Here is a 23201-nt window from a genome sequence, read left to right as displayed (position 1 = left end):
GGAACCTAGGAACATACGCGAGTTCCTCAGAACATACGAGGAACCTAGGAACATACGCGGGTTCCTCAGAACATACAAGGAACCTAGGAACATACGCGAGTTCCTCAGAACATACGAGGAACCTAGGAACATACGCGGGTTCCTCAGAACATACAAGGAACCTAGGAACATACGCGAGTTCCCCAGAACATAAGTGGAACCTCAGAACATACGCGGGATCCTCAGAACATAAGTGGAACCTCAGAACATACGCGGGTTCCTCAGAACATAAGTGGAACCTCAGAACATACGCGGGTTCCTCAGAACATAAGTGGAACCTCAGAACATACGCGGGTTCCTCAGAACATACAAGGAACCTAGGAACATACGCGGGTTCCTCATAACCCACACAGGGTTCTTCAGAACCGACTCAAGGTCCCTCCTCCTCCTCCTCCTGTGTTTCATAGGACGTGATGAGGAAGAGTTTACAGGAGTATATACAGTTCCTGTCTTCCTCTCGTTTCAGATCATTGGTCATGTGACCAAACTACAGGGAACTACATTTCCGCTGGAGTTTCATATCTTCTGACTACATCACCCATAAGCCTCGTCTGCCGGTTGCCATGGAGATCCCCCCTCCCTTTTTTTGGTGCGTTCCTGTGCCGTCACACAAAAACTGAAATGTGACATCAGATGATGGCTCAGATTAAAGGTGTGTTATTAGTTGTAAAGACAAGATGTCTGAATGCTGCATTCAGGGACACGTTTGAGTGTCAGGATAAAGATATTAAATCCATATGTATTGATTTTATTGGGAGTCTTTGAAGAGCTTCTTCAGGAAGGAGAACAGAAGAACACTTGGATGTGAAAACAGAAGAAGTTATTCTATTATTAATCTGACTTGTTTTATGAAGTCCAAGGACGTGTTGCATTGTGGGTGTTGAGTTTGGTTACCAGGCAACATGAGGAGAGTTCCTAGTCCTTCAAAGAAACAGGAAGTCACTTTGTGAGAAATCACACCCGACTACAGCAGGAACCCCTGTGTGTGTGTGTGTGTGTGTGTGTGTGTGTGTGTGTGTGTGTGTGTGTGTGTGTGTGTGTGTGTGTGTGTGTGTGTGTGTGTGTGTGTGTGTGTGTGTGTGTGTGTGCAGTTTATTTACAGTATCCCTTAAGAACCACACAGGATATTAATAGAGCAGAAAGAAGACCAGGCGAGACCATGATCCAGAGGACAAGAGGACTAGAGGAGGACAAGAGGACTAGAGGACCAGAGGAGGACTAGAGGAGGACTAGAGAACTAGAGGAGGACAAGAGGACTAGAGGACCAGAGGAGGACAAGAGGAGGACTAGAGGACCAGAGGACTAGAGGAGGACTAGAGGACCAGAGGAGGACTAGAGGACGACAAGAGGAGGACTAGAGGACCAGAGGAGGACTAGAGGAGGACAAGAGGAGGACTAGAGGACCAGAGGAGGACTAGAGGAGGACAAGAGGAGGACCAGAGGAGGACTAGAGGAGGACAAGAGGAGGACTAGAGGACCAGAGGAGGACAAGAGGAGGACCAGAGGAGGACCAGAGGAGGACAAGAGGAGGACTAGAGGACCAGAGGAGGACAAGAGGAGGACCAGAGGAGGACAAAAGGAGGACCAGAGGAGGACTAGAGGACCAGAGGAGGACTAGAGGAGGACTAGAGGACCAGAGGAGGACAAGAGGAGGACCAGAGGAGGACCAGAGGAGGACAAGAGGAGGACCAGAGGAGGACCAGAGGAGGACCAGAGGAGGACTAGAGGACCAGAGGAGGACCAGAGGAGGACTAGAGGACCAGAGGAGGACTAGAGGAGGACAAGAGGAGGACTAGAGGACCAGAGGAGGACCAGAGGAGGACTAGAGGAGGACTAGAGGACCAGAGGAGGACAAGAGGAGGACTAGAGGACCAGAGGAGGACCAGAGGAGGACTAGAGGAGGACTAGAGGAGGACTAGAGGACTAGAGGAGGACTAGAGGAGGACTAGAGGAGGACTAGAAGAGGACTAGAGGAGGACTAGAGGAGGACTAGAGGACTAGAAGAGGACTAGAGGAGGACTAGAAGAGGACTAGAGGAGGACTAGAGGAGGACAGTGGGCCTGACCCCACAGGGTTAATGCTCTGCTGGTCAACATGAAGTTTCTCTTGTTCCCTGATGAAGAGAACCACATGAAACCACCTGATCAGGTCTTCAAAGGGTCTTTGAAGGCCTCTTCCTCAATAAATCCTTAGCAACAGAAAGCAAGGCATTGTAGGATGCTGGCCTACAAGGAGTATGCAAATGAGGGCCAGGAAGCAGAGGCTCCTCCCACACTGATTTAAATAAACAGGTTCAAGTTGTGTGACTCATCTGGACCGAGAGTGGTCCAATCAGAGGCCGGCGGTGAACAGCAGTCCAATCAGAGGCCGGCGGTGAACAGCAGTCCAATCAGAGGAGGGCGGTGGACAGCAGTCCAATCAGAGGAGGGCGGTGGACAGCAGTCCAATCAGAGGAGGGCGGTGGACAGCAGTCCAATCAGAGGAGGGCGGTGGACAGCAGTCCAATCAGAGGCCAGCGGTGGACAGCAGTCCAATCAGAGGAGGGCGGTGGACAGCAGTCCAATCAGCTGGCTGACCCCCTACACTCACACACACACACAAATACATACACACACACACTCACACACAAATACATACACACACTCATACTCACACAAATACATACACACACAAATACATACACACACACACTCACACACAAATACATACACACTCATACTCACACAAATACATACACACACACGTCTCCAGCCTGGAGAGGAGGAGGCTGGACAGCTGCTGGATAAACAGACAAAAGCATTCCTCTCTCCACGCAGACAAAGACACACACACTCCTGCTCCTCTTCCCCCGAACTTTATGACTTCAGTATTTGATATATCAAACTGCTTTATTTGACTTTCAGTGATCCAGAGTAGCAGCACTTTAACTGTATACTTGTACCTGTAACTCCTTCTTAAAACACAACTTTTGCTCATGACACGTCCTTCTGCGATTGGCCACGCCCCTGATGGAGGACCAGGAAGCGTTCATCAAAACAAAAAGCGTACATTTCATTAAGAAAGTTTTATTCTACGTTTCATTTAAAATCTCTTTAAATAATCTGTTTCCTTTGTTTACTTTATTTAGATTGTGTTCAAAACAAAAAATGATGAGCTAGAAACTATGACGTCATGATGAGCAACAGTCATGTGACAACATGAGGACTATGACGTCATGATAACAAGATGAGGACGATGACATCATGATGACAAGATGAGGACTATGACATCATGATGAGCAACAGTCATGTGACAACATGAGGACTATGACGTCATGATAACAAGATGAGGACGATGACATCATGATGAGAACATGAGGACGATGACATCATGATAACAAGATGAGGACTATGACATCATGATGAGCAACAGTCATGTGACAACATGAGGACTATGACGTCATGATAACAAGATGAGGACGATGACATCATGATGAGAACATGAGGACGATGACATCATGATAACAAGATGAGGACTATGACATCATGATGAGCAACAGTCATGTGACAACATGAGGACTATGACGTCATGATAACAAGATGAGGACAATGACATCATGATGAGAACATGAGGACGATGACATCATGATAACAAGATGAGGACTATGACATCATGATGAGCAACAGTCATGTGACAACATGAGGACTATGACGTCATGATAACAAGATGAGGACGATGACATCATGATGAGAACATGAGGACGATGACATCATGATAACAAGATGAGGACTATGACATCATGATGAGCAACAGTCATGTGACAACATGAGGACTATGACGTCATGATAACAAGATGAGGACGATGACATCATGATGAGAACATGAGGACGATGACATCATGATGAGAACATGAGGACGATGACATCATGATAACAAGATGAGGACTATGACATCATGATGAGCAACAGTCATGTGACAAGATGAGGACTATGAAATCATGATGAGCAACAGTCATGTGACAACATGAGGACTATGACGTCATGATAACAAGATGAGGACGATGACATCATGATGACATCATGATGACAACATGAGGACTATGACATCATGACAAGATGAGGACGATGACATCATGATGACAAGATGAGGACTATGACATCATGATGACAACATGAGGACGATGACATCATGATGACAACATGAGGACTATGACATCATGATGACAAGATGAGGACTAGGACATCATGATGACAACATGAGGACTATGACGTCATGATAAAACATGAGGACTATGATGTCATGATAACAACATGAGGACTATGACACATACCTGCAAACTCATGAGGGGTGAAAAAGGTGACAACGGGGGGGGGTGCAGGTGACTTTTTTTTGTTGTCACCACACCACATCCACGTTGTTTGAAGCCTCAAAGCTTTTAGAACCACAACTACAGTCATTTTATTGTTCTGACCACAAATCTAAATCGTGATAATAAACAGTTTAAGAACAAAAGGTCCTCCGCTCTGACTCAGCCCTATAATGATGGTAATAACAAATATACATTGTCATTATATATAATATGGTTAAAGTCATTCATGAACCAACTTCCTTTTTTTTGCCTGAACAGTCCTCATGGACTTCTCCCTGAATCTGTTCTGTCTCTACCTGTTTGTCACGATACTCATATTATAACTTCTATACATATTACATACCTGCCATAAATATCATGATACCCGATACCAGAATTCAATACACCATACAAACAATATGGTACCATAATTACGAGACTGGTATATTTATCTATAATAGTAATAAATAAAACATCTGTATGGTTCACTTTTTACCAACTTTTTCAACACTTAACAAATGACAGTAATATGAGTATTCATACAGCCAGATATGAATGAAACTACATGGTTCCATCATAGCATTGATGATCCACTATGAGGCCGTTAGTCTCTGACCAGATGATACAGAGTTCATCAGGATGAGCAGCTGGAGAGTTTCACAACTTTACAGACTGAAACATTTCACTTCTGGCATCTTTTTATTTGTTAAGCCGAAGTCTCTAAGCTCCGCCTCTTCTCTCGCTGTGAGCTGCGCAGCGCAGTGTGCGCAGACAGCTCGACACGGAGCAGCGCGTGCGCTCTGATCGCTCTCTTAATGAAGTATCGATACTAAAAATATGCTAAATCACATCGTGTTTAACGTACGGGTACTTTGTTAGCATCGCTACACCGTGCAGCGTGACAGGAGCAGATGTAGCGGGCTAACATTCAAGCTAACCTGAACCCCCAAACGATGTGGACATCTGAACGCTGATTGGCCGAGACGCGACACGTCCCATCAAAGATGTTTTATTGCGAAGAGCAACACTTCACACTTTTCTCCGCGTCTCACTGCAATCTCAACGGCAGCGGGCCAGGTGAACCCCCCCCAAAAACAAAAACTCTTCGGATCTCCACGATTCACGTGGATGACCTATTTTGAGTTCAAAACGGTGAATTTCACCGAAAGGTGACAAGTTTGCAGGTATGATGACATCATGATGACAACATGAGGACTATGACGTCATGATAACAATATGAGGACGATGACATCATGATGACAATATGAGGACGATGACATCATGAGGACTATGACATCATGATGACAACATGAGGACGATGACATCATGATGACAATATGAAGACGATGACAACATGAGGACGATGACATCATGAGGACTATGACATCATGATGACAACATGAGGACTATGACATCATGATGACATCATGAGGACTATGACGTCATGATAACAACATGAGGACTATGACATCATGAAGACTATGACGTCATGATGACAAGATGAGGACGATGACATCATGACAACATGAGGACTATGACGTCATGATAACAAGATGAGGACGATGACATCATGATGACATCATGATGACAACATGAAGACGATGACAACATGAGGACTATGACATCATGATGACAACATGAGGACTATGACGTCATGATGACAACATGAGGACGATGACATCATGAAGACTATGACGTCATGATGACAACATGAGGACGATGACATCATGATAACAAGATGAGGACGATGACATCATGATGACAACATGAGGACTATGATGTCATGATAACAAGATGAGGACGATGACAACATGAGGACTATGACGTCATGATAACAAGATGAGGACGATGACATCATGATGACAACATGAGGAAGTAAAGAAGACTCTCCTGCTGCCGAAGAATCAGTGGGAGGAATATGAACAGATTATTAATTTGAAGAACTTCTTTCATGATAAAACTAAATAAAGTAACCAAGTAGATTGACTCAAGTACTTTAATAAAGTACAACTACTTGAGTATTCTGTTACTTTCCACTTCTTCTCCTTTGTCTTTTTAACTGCATTATTTATCTGAATGATGATTGATTATTAAAGATGATATAATCAATAATTATTATAGAATCATACAATATATGTAGCATTCTACTTTAAGTACATGTGAATGTATTTGTACTGGTAACATTGGCTGGTTTAATACCAGCAGACCATAATATATCAGGTGTAGAGTACTCCAGATGAAGAGGAGGAGACAGGAGGAGGTGAACAGCATTCTGGGAGCAGCCACACACCCACTTCCTGTTCAAAGGGAAGACACAGCTTTTATTGTGAAGGTCACGTCTGACTTCAGGTGGTCGGGTGTATTTATGATGTCATGTCTGTCAGGCTGCTTTAGGCTCCTCCCACTCTGAAGAACGACAACAAGTGACCTGAAGGTCACCACTCCAGCCTCACAAGAACGAAGTTCACAGAGTTCCTCCTAACGGAACAACAACAACAACGTGTAACCCAGGAGGGTTCCCTCAGGGTTCAGAGGGAACCCTGAGGGAACCCTCTTCACTGGGTCAGTGGTGGCTGTTCTGAGACTAAGGAACATCTCACATTTACCACAAGAGGAATTCACTCTGAGTATGTATGTCCTACTGCACTCTTAAAATGCTTTTATTCTGACAGGCTACCTGTTCCTGTACTTCTATTCTTGTACACACACACACACACGGCGTGATGGAGGCGTTGCTATGATACGGGTGAGGCCGGTGAGTACGAGCAGCTTTTGTTCCGCTGCAGCTCGACTCACATTCACCGACCGGCTCCTGAACGCACCACGCAAGCGCTGCCTCTTTAAATACTCGTGAACACTGAGAACCGCACATCAGCATCTGCAGAGTTTCATCTTTCCGACGGTCTTTGAACATATCATGTGATGAGCAAGTCAGAAAAAAATAAAACAAAGCTGAAATTATATTTATTTATATCGTTTCAAAATGTCGAGAAATTCATCAACATTTTGTTCTTTCTCATCATTTAGTGTCAGTAATAATAACTGAGTTCTTATATTGTTGTGTTGACTGTGAACACACTCGATACACACACAGCTTTTAGAGATTTAACCCATAAGTTACTAATATAACTCAACAGGTTGTGAATCTTCACCTTTAACCCTCAGGGACGCTTCACAAGACTCCCTAAATACCACATAGAGTTCAGGAGGAGGAGGAAGAACAAGAACAAGAAATGTTCCTACATGATGACTTTAACTCAGTAAATGTTCCTACATGACTTTAACCCAGTAAATGTTCCTACATGATGACTTTAACCCAGTAAATGTTCCTACATGATGACTTTAACCCAGTAAATGTTCCTACATGATGACTTTAACTCAGTAAATGTTCCTACATGATGACTTTAACCCAGTAAATGTTCCTACATGATGACTTTAACTCAGTAAATGTTCCTACATGATGACTTTAACTCAGTAAATGTTCCTACTTGATGACTAACTCAGTAAATGTTCCTACATGATGACTTTAACCCAGTAAATATATATATATATATACACAGGGTGTCTACAGGAATAAACCAGTGAAATTTAAGACTTTTTAAGACCACGTCTGAATAAAATTTAAGACCTAATTTACGATGGAAATATACATTAATCTAAATTAATGAATTCAAAGTAAACACACTGATGTCTGTTCAAAATTAACAGTATGGTGTAATGCAAAAGGATAACACAAATGTCATTGCTGTTGTAAATTATATTTATTAATACATTTTCAGAATATTTAAGTCCCATGAACAAATGTCTCTAAAATTAAGTAAATATATTTTAAAAATACATGCAACATAGTTCCTTTTGAACAAAAAAAATCCATAAAATAACAAATAACATTTCCAGCTGCTTTTAAAAGGCAAATTCAATTACATAATAGAATGTATGTGTGTGTGTGTTCTTATGTCTCTATGTGATGGATGTTTGTGCACAGGTTCATACGTCTACTCCTGAGCTTTTGTGAATATACTAGGAAAACAATCCTTTTCAAACTGTATTAATATAAAAACTTCCAGTTGACATTTGGTCCATTCTCCTGGAAAAAAGAAAGAAAAAAGGCAGACATTAGCCAAACAACAGTCACCACATCTCTTATGACACCACCACTTCAGATTAATGTCAGACTGGATCAATATGAATGAATACTATTTTTACAAATTAAGCAACGTGAGCCATCCCTTGAGCCTAGTGAACACTATGTAGACATATTGACAGGTAAACACCACTCTACTTACTACCATTCTAAAACTATTTTTAATTAGTCTAATTAATGTGTAGTGCGCCTATGCATAGCTGTTATTAACTTGACACATGAGTAAAGCTTAACTATATGAAACACATACTCATATACAAGAGGATAGTTAATACATATATTTATGTTAGACTTACTTTGAGGTGCTGAAGTAGGTCCTGGTGTCATGGCCCATGAGCTCCACAGGATCCTGACGGGACGTGGTCATTTCACCAAGAGCGCACATGAAGTCCAGCTGTCTGCTCGCGGTGGTCTGGTCCAGAGTCTCGTGGAACAGAATGAAGAACGCACTGCAGCGTTGGTCTTCGGTGATGAGCTCTTTGTTGCACGGCGCTGGATTTCCTCCGGTGACCTCCAGCGTTGTAGTTGACGTCGTTGCGGGCGGAGCAGCAGCTAGCGGCGGAGCAGGAGCTCGCGGCGGAGCAGCAGCTAGCGGCGGAGCAGCAGCTAGTGGCGGAGCAGCAGCTCGCGGCGGAGCAGCAGCTAGCGGCGGAGCAGGAGCTCGCGGCGGAGCAGCAGCTAGCGGCGGAGCAGGAGCTCGCGGCGGAGCAGGAGCTAGCCCCGCGGGCTGCTGGCGGCCTTCGCTAGTCTCTGTGCTTCTTGCTCTGCTCGTGAGATTCCACCGCTGGATGTCTCGCGACACATAACGCAGCTTCAGAAGCATTTCACCCACCGTGACCAGAAACACTCGTTCTTTTCAAGCCGTTGTTGAACTTGCATCCTGCCATGTTTTCTAAAGTAGCCGATGCTTCACGTTGTAGGGCAGGGGTGTCAAACTCATTTTCACCGAGGGCCACATCCGCCTCATGGCGGCCCTCAAAGGGCCGGTTGTCACTAACACGGTATAATTCTAACTACTCCAGAACATATTGTTAAATAACTGTCTTTGCATTTGTTTATTGTTTATTTAGGTGTACTTATATAAATGTATAACTATATATGCAAATGTATTTAATATTATAAAATACATCTATTTAATTTCATTATATTTATTTTAACCCACATTACTTTATCAAAGATCAAACAAAGATTATTACATTAACTTTGTTAAAAGCTTTGTCACAGTTGAGACAGGTGGTTCTCTCCTGGTCTGGGTAGTGGTTCTCTACTGGTCTGGGTAGTGGTTCTCCACTGGTCTGGGTAGTGGTTCTCCACTGGTCTGGGTAGTGGTTCTCCACTGTCTGGGTAGTGGTTCTCCACTGTCTGGGTAGTGGTTCTCCACTGGTCTGGGTAGTGGTTCTCTACTGGTCTGGGTAGTGGTTCTATACTGGTCTGGGTAGTGGTTCTCCACTGGTCTGGGCAGTGGTTCTCTACTGGTCTGGGTAGTGGTTCTCCACTGGTCTGGGGCAGTGGTTCTCCACTGGTCTGGGGCTGTGGTTCTCCACTGGTCTGGCTTTGGGATGCACTATCACCCCTGAATGACAAGCTATGACCTAAATCGAGTGACATTTTTAACTTCTCAAATGTATTTTGTGAAAAGATGGTGCAGTTTGAACCTGAGTTCAGAATATCACAGTATGCACAACAAAACTATTTAGTAATATTCCCTTTTACAGTCAATTATGAACCAACAAGTGAATCTTAAGGACACAAGGTAATACAACATACATTAGTACTCAGTAACTTCAGACTTTAAAACATGTCTAAACAGTGCTTTCATGCATAAACATGAAATAAAAAAGTCTGGTTTTAAAAAGCCTCAAAAGATGTAATTCATGTCTCACTCACTGAACCTATGACACATAAAGCTGCTCTACAAGTCAGAGTCTTGAGGAGCAGCTTTTATACACAAACTCTAAATAAATTAAACAAGGGTAATTAAAAAAGATTCACATATTCAACATTAACTTTTCTTCTGACTATATTATAAATACTGAACAACATGAAGCAGCACTCACTTCAACCTTAGTGACCACTGACATGACCTGATGGAGGAATTCATAATAGGGGAACTGGGGATGTTTGTTAATACAAAGTCAATGTGGTCACACACGCACGCACGCGTCTGGATGTCCGCCGGGCGCGTGAATGACAGGACGCGAAAAATGCGCCTCATTCGGGCTGATTTTTTAAACTCGGGCGGTAAAAGTAGGTGAGACTGTTGAAATGCTCCGCGTGACGTCACTGACGTCATCCCGTTGAATCAGAACCTCCGGAGGATATCGACCGTCTGGAAGCGGCCGTCATCCAGACGCAGCCCCTGGAGAAGCTGCGAGCGGCTACGGATAATATAATATGTAATATTAATATTATTAACCCAAACTCGAGGGCTTGATGGTCCGACGTGTGTGGGACTTCCTCAACGGAACAAAGAGTGTGTATTTCTTCCGTGGTGGACGGTGGTAACGAACTGTTATGCCACGATAAGCCACGCCCCCTCTCCGGCGCGAGTGAAGAAAACCTGACAAATAGTCCGGCGACTGAACTCACGCGAGTACATTTAGGAAAGCAACGCAAGGGTTCGCCTCTCCTCTGGCTGAACGCAGCATGAAGGAGCGTGAACAGACCGCAGTCCACTGCAAAAAAAATGACCTTCAAAATAAAAGCACAAGATTTTTTTTTCTCCCTTTTTTAAGAAAATGCATCATATTTATTTCATGCCGTCGCGGGCCACATAAAATGACGTGGCGGGCCACATTTGGCCCGCGGGCCATGAGTTTGACACATGTGTTGTAGGGGATTGATGGGACCGAATACGCGGTGCTCACCCGTGTGCGCGCATCACGGCAGAGCTTCGATGCCGGCGCGCACATCGCTCTGTCGCGCGAGCCGAGAATTGTTTGCGGGGGGGGGATTTCACCCTGTTAGAGGGGAAACACTGGAGTTGATAAGCGTGTCTTCTTGTCTGATCAATACGCAACTGTGAGGTGCGCGAATGGACCGAGCGGCCAGCTGCTGATCACTCAACAGCCCGACCTGCACAAATAGACGGTGCGCGCGCAGCGCGCCAACATATTTTTTGGGAGCACCGAAGACCCATTTTGACCCAGGAAAACCCCTGGACATGACACCCAAAAAATTTAAGACCAATCCAATATGAATTTAAGACAATTTAAGACTTTTTAAGGCCTTATTTTTAGGAAAAGCAATTTAAGACTTTTTAAGACTTTTTAAGGACCCGCGGACACCCTGTATATATATCTTTATTCCAGACTCATGGGTCCATAAAACAACAAACACAAATACAACAACAATATATAAAATACAATACGAGGACACCAGTCCAGCCATTGCAGCCAAAAAAAATCACTCGGGATTGAAAAACATACAAACATTTGTTCCATTGCTTCCAGAAACCAGAGGAATACCTGGTATCACTCAGTGCTGGGTCAGCCAAGGCTTTTATAACGACATTCTCCGAGAGATTTAGTCGACATTTAAATTTATACATAAAATTCCTCAAAACAGCATGAAAAGTGGGAACATTCCGGCTCACAAACATCTGACTTGCACTTGTCCATCTCGGAAGCTTGAGCAGGATCCTGAAGGCATCATTGAAAGCCACCTGCATCTTTTTCATTGTCCCTTTACTATAACTGCACCACAGGTGGGCTGTATAGAGGAGAGCAGTCGGCTCCAAACAGAGCGGTTTGAACGTCTTCTGTCCACATGTGACATTACGTGCCAGCATGTTGGCTTGTGCATACAGTTTGCAACACTGCCGCTGCACATCGTCATCATCACTGAGGTCCTTCCTGATCATGTGACCCAAATACCTGTATTTTTGAACCACATTTAGCTCCTGGTCTCCCAAAAAGAATGAAGGAAAATGTAGCTTCTGATCCTCCCTGGTTTTTGCTATCATGATAACACTCTTTTTATAGTTGAACTCGATATCATAGTGCACCCCATACCTTGAGCACACTCTGAGCAGTTGCTGTAAGCCAGCACTATAGGGTGACAGGACCACCAAGTCGTCAGCGTAGAGGAGATGATTAATGAGACTTTCTCCCACCACACATCCTGTCTTACACTTTTTTAACTCCTTAGAGAGGTCATCCATATAGAGATTAAACAGTGCAGGGGACAGTATTCCACCTTGTCGGACACCATTTGTCACTAGGAAGGGTGCAGATACACTCTGACCCCATCTCACTCGCATGGTTTGACGCGCATACCAAAAGTGCAAAATCCTAATCAAATATGGTGGCACCCTACGCTCTTGTAATTTGACAAACAATTTGGAATGATTAATTCGATCAAAAGCTTTAGATGCATCCAGGAAACACATAAATACTGTGGTGTTATGTCTCCTGTACTTACTAACATCTTCCTTCAGTGCATATATACATAAGTCTGTGCTATGTTTACTTTTAAAACCAAATTGATTATCAGTGGTTAAGATGTAATCTTGAAGCCTAACTAAGAGGATTCATTCTAATACTTTAGAAAGTATACTGGCCAGAGCAATTGGTCGATAATTGTCAATGCTAGATATTTTACCGGTTTTATTTTTGATTACTGGCACTAACAACACAGTGAGCATAGAATCAGGAAGTACGCCGTGCATTAAAAAACCAGAAAAACATACAGCAAGTAACACTGACAGCCTGTTGCTAGCATGCCTCAGATGTTCTGCTGTTATTTGGTCAAGGCCACATGCTTTGTTCAATGACACTCTTTCAATAGCATACAACACGTCATCAGGTCTAATACACACACCAGCATCATTAGGAACATTACCAATATTAAATGTGTCACTCTTAACACTATTGAAAATGTCCCGATAGTGTTTACTCCACAGATCTGCAATACTGTCCGAACCAACTGCCCCATCAATACTGGATGGCAGAGCGTCTTCATGTTATTGGCAACTTTAACTTCTTTCCAGAAGTCAAGGGCATTATTCTGCTGAAAATGTTTGGCCATGGAGTTTGCCCTCATGTTCATTTCTTTTAATGAAGCGCACAGCATATTTAAATCGTGCATTTGTGTGTTTCTTGTGTTCGCACTCTGGACCATGTCTTGCTTTTCCTGATAAAACCCAGTTTTTAAAAGCTTCTCTTGCTTCTCTATGGAGTTCAGACACATATTCATTCCATCCTGGCCTAAGATTATGTTGTTTAGCCTTTTTTTTACAAAATGATTTGCTTATATTATTTAGACAATTCACAATGTTATCATACATTACACAGATTATTATTGTGGTTTTGATTTTTACAGTTGATGTTGCCACACAGAATCGCATCAAGCGGTATATCAATATTTCTGAGGCTCTTATCAGTTTGTGAATTGTAATACAATAAATCATCTTCTGTGAGCTTTGACCAATCTACTTTAAATTGGTGTTCATGGTTATCATCATTACTGGTCAACTCAGGTAGACTCAACATGCAGTGTCATAGAGACAGGTATGTGATCTGCTGTAGCTCATACAAGATGCAACATCCTGGAGACATCATGAGCATCAGCTGGACACAGTGATGCAGCCAAGACGCGGTACGCCTGCTTCACTGGGAGACGTGGAGCTATTTACTGGCAAGAGCACTTTGCTGGAAAGAACCAACTTATTATCGTGACAAAATTGCATTAGGTGTTGACCAAACAGGGAGATATTATCTGAAATATCAGCGTTCATATCCCCCAAAATAAATATATTTGTATATGCACTTTCTTTGACAAAAGAACTAATAAAAGCGAGCCTATGAAGGTATTCATCCTCGTTTTGGTTACTTTCATAAGGGGTGTAAACATTTTAAATGACAAAAACAGTCTTATTATGCACAACTTTAATTGCTATGCACCAGTCCACCTCCAGCCTAATCACACGGATCAGGGATCATACTCTTTATGCCACAGGATGGCGACCCCACCCGGTATTCTGCCACGCACTATTCTCTGGCTTAGGTCTGTTGTGGATTCTCCTGCCCCATGAAAGTCTGTATTGATAGAATTAAGTTTATCCAGGTCTTGTTTGGCTAAAAAAGTCTCCTGTATACACAATATATCAGCACTCTCCATTAAAGTGTCAATAACAATGCGTCGCGCTTTATCCCCGGCGGACTGTCCTAGGCGCAAGCCACGAGTTATAGGACACAACTCTGATACTCATGTTTTCACCATCATAACTGCATGGCAGCAGATGTCCCGACCTCAGCATGTCCCTTAAATGTTCCTACATGATGACTTTAACCCAGTAAATGTTCCTACATGATGACTTTAACCCAGTAAATGTTCCTACATGATGACTTTAACCCAGTAAATGTTCCTACATGATGACTTTAACCCAGTAAATGTTCCTACATGATTACTTTAACCCAGTAAATGTTCCTACATGATGACTTTAACTCAGTAAATGTTCCTACATGATGACTTTAACCCAGTAAATGTTCCTACATGATGACTTTAACTCAGTAAATGTTCCTACATGATGACTTTAACCCAGTAAATGTTTCTACATGACTTTAACCCAGTAAATGTTCCTACATGATGACTTTAACCCAGTAAATGTTCCTACATGATGACTTTAACCCAGTAAATGTTCCTACATGATGACTTTAACCCAGTAAATGTTCCTACATGATGACTTTAACTCAGTAAATGTTCCTACATGATGACTTTAACCCAGTAAATGTTCCTACATGATGACTTTAACCCAGTAAATGTTCCTGCATGATGACTTTAACCCAGTAAATGTTCCTACATGATGACTTTAACCCAGTAAATGTTCCTACATGATGACTTTAACCCAGTAAATGTTCCTGCATGATGACTTTAACCCAGTAAATGTTCCTACATGATGACTTTAACCCAGTAAATGTTCCTACATGATGACTTTAACCCAGTAAATGTTCCTACATGATGACTTTAACCCAGTAAATGTTCCTACATGATGACTTTAACCCAGTAAATGTTCCTACGTGATGACTTTAACCCAGTAAATGTTCCTACATGATGACTTTAACTCAGTAAATGTTCCTACATGATGACTTTAACTCAGTAAATGTTCCTACATGATGACTTTAACCCAGTAAATGTTCCTGCATGATGACTTTAACCCAGTAAATGTTCCTACGTGATGACTTTAACCCAGTAAATGTTCCTACATGATGACTTTAACCCAGTAAATGTTCCTACATGATGACTTTAACTCAGTAAATGTTCCTACATGATGACTTTAACCCAGTAAATGTTCCTGCATGATGACTTTAACCCAGTAAATGTTCCTACATGATGACTTTAACCCAGTAAATGTTCCTACGTGATGACTTTAACCCAGTAAATGTTCCTACATGATGACTTTAACCCAGTAAATGTTCCTACATGATGACTTTAACCCAGTAAATGTTCCTACATGATGACTTTAACTCAGTAAATGTTCCTACGTGATGACTTTAACCCAGTAACTCACGTCATGAACTCGAGGATTCAGACGTTTTGACTTTTAATGAAACATTCCAGTGTCTCCAGACAAGCTGGAGTCCCTGAAGCTTCCTCACCAGACTCAGATGATGGAAAGTTCAGGAACACTCAGACATGTCCAGGTGTTCATCCTCCAGGTGTTTAATACACACTAACAACATGCAGCACCTCCACACTCTGACGCCGTTTCAGGTGTTCATGACCTTGTGACCCCAGAGGAGACGGAGTCCACACAGGAAGCCTTCACAATAAAACCAGAAGATGCAGCCATGACGTCACAGCATCCTTCAGACTTCTGGGGCCTTCGTATCTGCTCGTTTATCCTCAGAGCGTCACAGGAGACGCACAGCGTCACCGTGACCTTTGACCCTGGACATCCAGAGAACCTCATTACACCGAGATTAGAAGGCACTTTACTTTAGCCCATTAAGACATAACGCATTGATTTATTTCAGGTGTCTAACCAGAACCCCATTGAAACAATAGTATTTATTTCAGGCCTCTCACTGAACCCCTTTCTGCCGAGGGACCCGGTTCAAAGCTCCCATGAGCCTCTGCTGCACGCCTGGAGGAGCAGACGGAGGCCTTCACACCGGCTTCACCAGAGTCAACAATAACAACAACAGCTTCAAGTGCTGGATATGAAATTAAGTCCTGAAAGTTACCGAAGCCTCGAGCAGGCGTCTCCATGGTTACCGATGCTGCCTTCAGTGTCATGAAGGTGAATAAACATCCCAGCACAGGGCTCCAGACTGCGACCAAATGGTCGCATTTTGCGCCTAAAATTAGACAAAGTGCGAGTAAATTTTTCATCAACTCGCGCATGCGCGACCAGTAAATTAGCAGATTTTTTATTTTTTTGTTATTAAATATTTTTGTTGCTGACAAACTTGTTCTACATTATAGTTAGCGGTAATGCCTGAATGACTGGTTTGCTAACCGACATTAACTCCAGAAGAAGAAGAAAGGAGACGAAAATAGAAGAAGAAGAAGGCTGGCCTGTGTGTGAGCGCGGGGGGGGGGTGGGGGGGGGTGACCACGGTTATAGGCTAATGTGTGAAAAGAGGCGGGTCTTGGGGGTTATCGTGCGAATCCAAAGCGGTGTCTCCTGTAAACAATGGACAATGGCGAAGCGGACTATCAGTTCGTACTTTCTTCCTAAACCTCATGATATAGAGAAGACAAATCCCGAGAATGAGTCCGACTCAGATTGTGAGGAAACGGTCGTGGCGAAAAAAGGCAGGAAATTCAGCTTTGGCGATGAGTGGCTGCGAGTTCACCTGGCTGAGGTATTTCAGGGAGAGCAACTCAATGAACTGTACATTCTGCTGTCGATTCCCACAACATGCGGGGAACACGACATGTGCTGATAAGACTGGCACTACACAATTAAAACACGACACGCTGATCAAACACAACGCCAGTCTGAAACATAAAATGTGCCGCGACCTGTGCAATGAAAGCTCCACTCCCAGTCCATTGAGAAGACAAGAGGCTAACCAGTGCGCCGAGGAGGCCGAATGCAGGGCTCTCAAGTGTCACGCATTGAGCGTGACACTCACGCATTTCGGTCTTACGTCACGCACTCCCGCCACACATCGTATTTCTCACGCTGAAAAAAAGTCTCGGCTATTTAATGTTTTAATGTGCCGCAGCGCGCCAACATGAGCTGGCCGCGCTGCCCTCACCGTGGAGGAATCAAGCGCTCCCCTGGAGTTCTGCTGTGAGGAGCCACTTATCAGCCAATCAAAAAAAAGAAATGGGCTACACAATAGCCAATCAGAAAACAACCCGTATCTGGGTAAGATTCAATCCAGCAACCAATGAAAATATAGCATCCTGGAATTGCACGCGACTGACTAATATCCGAAAATTGCGTTCTGGGGGGGGGGGGGGGGGGTATTTATCAGTAATACAGTAAAAATGATGGGAACACTTTGCAAGTCGATTTATAGTGTGCGCCCCTAAATGTTCTGCTTGCGCCCCTAAAATTTTAAGTTAGGGGCCACTGTGCTCCTAGTAAAAAACGTTAGTCTGGAGCCCTGCAGCAGATGAATCCGCTGCGTCCTCCAGAAGCTGCAGGCGGGCGACGCTCTGCCCCGGCTTTATTAGTTTTATTATTAATCAAACAGTCGTCTCCACCTGAGAAGGTGTCGTCACGGCGATGAGGATAAAGGAAGGCCTTCATCATTCATGTATTTATGAATCCCTCCTCACTTCTTTCAGCCTCTCTGATAAACGGCTATTGGAACACAACTCAAGAGCGTTGACAACGAGTCCCGTCAACAGGAAGTAAATAAAGGTGACCATGAAATGACCTCCAGGCTCAAACTGCCGTCGACCAGAGGTCAGGGGGGTCGTCCTGAGGGCACCGCGGTGTGGACGAGGACCCCCTTAGACCGGTCCTCCTGTGAGCAGCGCTTCTTACATATATATAAATATACTAGATAAATATTATAAGCAGGGGGAGTGAAAGGTCACATGTTGCAGCTGAATAAGAAGAATTAATCAGCGCGGTGATTAAAAGCGTCGCTGTGCTGACGGGCTCTCCATCCGAACCAAAAACAGCATCAAAGCAATCAAAATGGTAATGTTAGGCATGAATGGGGCCCATCCCCCCCCCCCTCCTCCTCCTCCTCCTCCTCCTCCTGCATGAAACTCTGCAGACTTTTCCCCTCTCCCTGTGAGGGGGGGGGGACACCACCCCCATTTCTCTCTCAAAATGGAAGCTTCCACTACCAACAGTCACACAACACAAACAAGGCTTCAGATTCAGGATTCAAGACCAGCAGCAGACCAGAAGGGGGTCTAACATATGGGGGGGGGGGGGGGTCTGTGACACTTCAGATTAAACACAAGCAGCAGCTGTGTGTCTTTTATTTTGAAAAACAAAAGCCCACTTGTGTTTGTTTAACTTTACAGGAGTTGAGTAAGAGTCGAAATGAAGAGTATTTATTGTAGGGGGTCTCACACACGCACACGCATGCGCGTTAGGACGAGCCGTGACGCCATGTTTCTGTTCGGACGGACCGTGTGTTCACGCAGACCGGGCCGCCGCTGCCCGCCGTCACATTACGGGCTTCTGAACGCGTTTCTAACCATCGGCGTTCCGGTACACCGGAGCCTCTGGACCCGTCGGGCACCCCGCTATGAGAGCTGGGACCGACCGGCGGGGCGGTGCTACGCGAGCGAAGGGAGGGCGAGGAGGAGAGGAGCTGGCCGCGGTGCTGAACGCGGCTGCCCGGCTCCCTCTCCTCTCGGTACCCATCGGCACCTGCTGCCCGACGGAGGAGAAGAAATACAGAGATAGAAAAGAGGAGAAAGAGAAGGAGAGGAGGAGATGAGGAAAAAAGTGAAAGTGGGCGAATCAAGTGCACCGCTGCGGTCACGTGACCCCCCGAGAAGCAGTAACACCAGCAGAAGTGTAAAGTAGCCAAACAACCCGTTTAAGACGTTAAAAAGCGGATTGACGGTCAACTTCATGACGACGTTAACGGTCAACCGGCGGAAACTTTCACCGTGAACGTTTCCCGCCGCCGGATAGTCCCCCCCCCCCCCCACATACACCCCCCCCCCCTTCTTCTCTCCACAAACACGTCGACCTGCTCAAAATGGACGCGAACATTTTTCACACAACTTTGAGATGCCGAGACAAGACGACAGTTAGGCCACATAGAGGAAGAGGAGGAGGAAGAAGAGGAGAGGGCTAATGCTGTTCACTTTTCTCTCTCCTTTCTTTTTGGAACAATCCTCCATGTTTGTTATGGCTACTTGAAGATGGACCCCACACACACATAGCGCATAAAGAAAGATGAAGCCGCTCACTTGCTTGTCGCTCAGGGCCGTTACTCTCCGGTCGAGGATCTGTCTCCGCAGCTCTCCGTCCTTTGGACCGGGAACAAGTCACCATTAATACCGCCGAACACACCGACACATTTCAGCGGAGTCACGACGGCAAACTGCAGATTTATGCTGATAAAGTTTCTCACACACCCTCGGAGCCCTGATATATAAATAAATATATATTTAAATACATTGTACCTGTGGGTCTTGCTTCATCTGTGCAACTAGTTTAGTATTTAAGGTAAAAAAATAAAAACAACAACCGCTAAAAAAAAAGACTCAGAAAGTGTCCTCAAGTTAGTCGAGCAGAGCCGGAGGAACAAAGCGGCTCTTTGGCGGCTCATAAATATGCAGGTCGCGTCCGGATCGCCGCCTCACCGCATTATTATTACAGCTAACCGGGAAATACTCCCGGTTGTTTGCTCCGCTGGGGCAGCGCGAGAGAGACACCACACACCGACGGCAATTAGCTGGAAGAAAGTAGCGGTGGAAAAGTGCACTTAAATCGGACTTGTTGGCGGACGTCGTGTCGCCGTTCTAAGCGTCCTCCTCTCGGAAGTGTTCGCCTCCTCGCCTCGCCTCCTCGCCTCCTCCCTCCTCGCTCACATAACCGTTAGAAATAACATCGATGCTCCGTTTACCTGATGACATTGGATTTCTACTTTCAGCGCCTCGTGCAGGCCCTGTAGTTCCATGTTCCGGCCGGAAAACCACTTTTCTCCCACTTTTCGACCCCAAGTTTAAGTGATTTTTTTTTAAAGAACGATTTTTTGTTTTTTTGTCACAAAGCGACAATAACAAGTGGAAAGAAAGAACTACTCGTGCTGCCACAACAACAAAAAAGCAAGTTCTCGCTTCTTCTTTTTTTCCAGGGCTAGGGACTCATCACCCACTTTCCGCCCGTCTTCAAAAGTGCTCCAAACCCGGCGGAAAGAGCTCCGGCCCCGGACGGGTCCTCTCCAGATTAACGGCCAAACGTCGAGGGGTCCGACGGGGGAGCGGGTCAGTTTTTCTTTCGCTAATTTGAAGTTGAAAAACGGGGACTATATTTTGGCCGAGTCCGCGGCTTGATTTCACTTTGCCTGGGGAAAAGTTGCGCTTCGGCTGTCAATGGTAAATCTGAAGTTCCCGGATGGAGCAGAGAAAGACATGCGCAGTGAGCCGGGGGGAGCTACAACTACTTCAAGGAGTATTTAGAATAATTAAGAAATAAAACACTTGTTTATATTGCACGTTTCCAAACAGATACTACAAAGTGCATCACAAGACAATACAAGAAGAAAAATTAACAAAAATAAAAACTTATTTTATTAATGCGAGAACATATTTTTTCTTTTGATATTGTTTATGTTATTACCGTCTGTTTTACTTCTGTGTGTTTTATTTCCATTTTGACATTTTTTAAATTGTCTTTTATTTAACTGCCATCCTGAAATGTTTTTTTTCTATTCCTGTTTTCATCATGAAGCACATTGTAACTTTATCTATTAAAATATAAAACTACACAAACATAAAGTTAACACCAAGCTAGAAGATAAATAAAAGCATTCACCAATAGAATCCTTCATTACTCCTTTAATTACAGTGTAAGCAGCCGAAATAGAATACTAACCTATGTTTTAATAATCATAAAATAATCATCTATGGTGGAAGAAGTACTCAGATCTTGTACTTAAATAAAAATAAATACCAATACTAAAGTGTAAAATGACTACAAGAAAAAGGCATCACATTAGCATTGTAAAAATACTCAATTATACATATCACAATTATTCATGCATTAATGTTGCAGATGGTAAAGGTGGTCATATTAATTACTCTATACTAGCAGGTAGGTAAATGTTTAATGTTACATCATCATGTATTAGTTATTTTTAATAAATGATCTGAATCCTTTTTGTGACCCACAGTTTCTCCACCTATTCATGAACATGTCTGCTTCTTTGACTCTAACTTCAGATGTTTCTTCCAGAAGTGAAGCTAAAGATGGCTGTTAGAATGTCATGCAGCAGCAGCTCGTCCTCTCTGAGTGAGGCAGACAGGAGCATGAGGGATTAGCGAACACGGAATATGTCGATGCGCATGCAGCCTCCAACCAAATCTGCCCGCTTGTAGTTTTCTTCCAACACAAAGAGGCCAAATGTGGCCGTTTACTTCCCAGAAATCCAGCCTCTTTCCCCCCGTGGCTGTCAGGCTGACCCCCGCCGCCTGCTCCTCCCGCCCCTTCTGGACACAACACACATCGCCATTGGTCCAAACCGCTGCTTCAGAGTTAGGGGCGGGAAGGGCGAGCCAATCGGGAGTTGTACATCTTAAGGGGTGGCGCGGGGAACCAATCAGAAGCAGAGCAGGGAGGGGAGGGGCGGCTATGTGATCGGAGAGTTGATGAGAGCAGAGATGGCAGTTAGTGATTGAATTTTTTGTCAACTCGACAGCGAACAACTTCGCCTCAGCTTTCAAGCTCAAATTAACACGACGTGAACAAAATGGCGGCGATGTGCGTGTGCGCGCGTGTGTTTTTGATTCTTTGAAGGCACGAGCAGACATTTTGACGGGTGGATCAGAGAGTAGCAGCACCATGGACAGAGGCAGGAGGGGGAGGGGGCGACTCAGCGCTACGAGTCTCCATTTTGTTTATTAACTCCGAGCCTTCCTGAAGCCTCCGCCGAGAACGGGACATGAAACCCGGCAGGAAAGTTGTAGTAGTGTAGTAGAAAGTAGTCCGGCCCTCCATGGTAGGGAGGTTGACAGAAAGTAGTCCGGCCTCCGCCCCTCCCCCACCAGGCTGCTCCATCAGCTGCTCCTCTCCACCTTTATTATCTGTTAGTTGAAGTCTTAATAAGTCCCTCCAGTGATGCTCATTAAATATGTATTTAAAAGTCCTAACGTAGTGCAAAATACAATAATGGATTACATATAACACTCCAAATATAAAGCACAAGGTAGATGTAGTGAATGCATATGCATGGTAAATATGTGCACGTATATATTTATAGAGAGAAAGTAGAAGTATATAAAATGCAGTTGTACTCTTTAGTAATTATGTATTTAAATGGTGTATTTTAGATTCCAGTACTGTACTTATTACGTGTACTCCCCTACATCAGAGGAACATATTGTACACTGCTGCTAGTTTAATCCACATCAACACATCCATCTGAAGGCACCAGAGCAGAAGTACTTGAGTAAAAGTACTTAGTTACTTAGCAGTGGAGCTCTCACACTGATCTGAGATCAGCTGGACGGTGGTTTTATGTCATGGGGTACCAGGACCATCTGTCAAGACTGGATCCTGGACCCGGAGCGGATCTTCACTCCCATGAAGTC

At 44.1% G+C, this 23201-nt stretch overlaps 1 protein-coding gene and 1 long non-coding RNA gene across 7 annotated transcripts in view; both read right to left on the bottom strand.

The window, feature by feature from the left end:
- Window positions 1–21757, bottom strand: part of phf21b (PHD finger protein 21B) — a 56909-nt gene extending 35152 nt beyond the window's left edge. For 3 of the 6 annotated variants that reach the window (XM_056424312.1, XM_056424313.1, XM_056424315.1), the window contains exons 1-2: window positions 20516–21731; window positions 19857–19916 (exon numbers count right to left, since the gene is read on the bottom strand). In XM_056424312.1, coding sequence (XP_056280287.1) covers window positions 19857–19916; window positions 20516–20569 — 114 coding nt within the window. In that variant the 5' untranslated portion in view covers window positions 20570–21731. The other 3 variants (XM_056424317.1, XM_056424314.1, XM_056424316.1) reach the window with 3 other exon arrangements.
- LOC130200246 (uncharacterized) lies at window positions 8109–9057 on the bottom strand. Its single transcript, XR_008832966.1, has 2 exons — window positions 8807–9057; window positions 8109–8453 (listed from the first exon to the last, which is right to left on the bottom strand). It is a non-coding gene; the product is annotated as an uncharacterized LOC130200246 (long non-coding RNA).
- Window positions 21758–23201: the final 1444 nt, after the last annotated feature.

This window comes from Pseudoliparis swirei, chromosome 10 (assembly GCF_029220125.1).
Source record: "Pseudoliparis swirei isolate HS2019 ecotype Mariana Trench chromosome 10, NWPU_hadal_v1, whole genome shotgun sequence".
NCBI lineage: Eukaryota > Metazoa > Chordata > Actinopteri > Perciformes > Liparidae > Pseudoliparis > Pseudoliparis swirei.
This window is presented reverse-complemented; position numbering and strand designations above follow the sequence as displayed.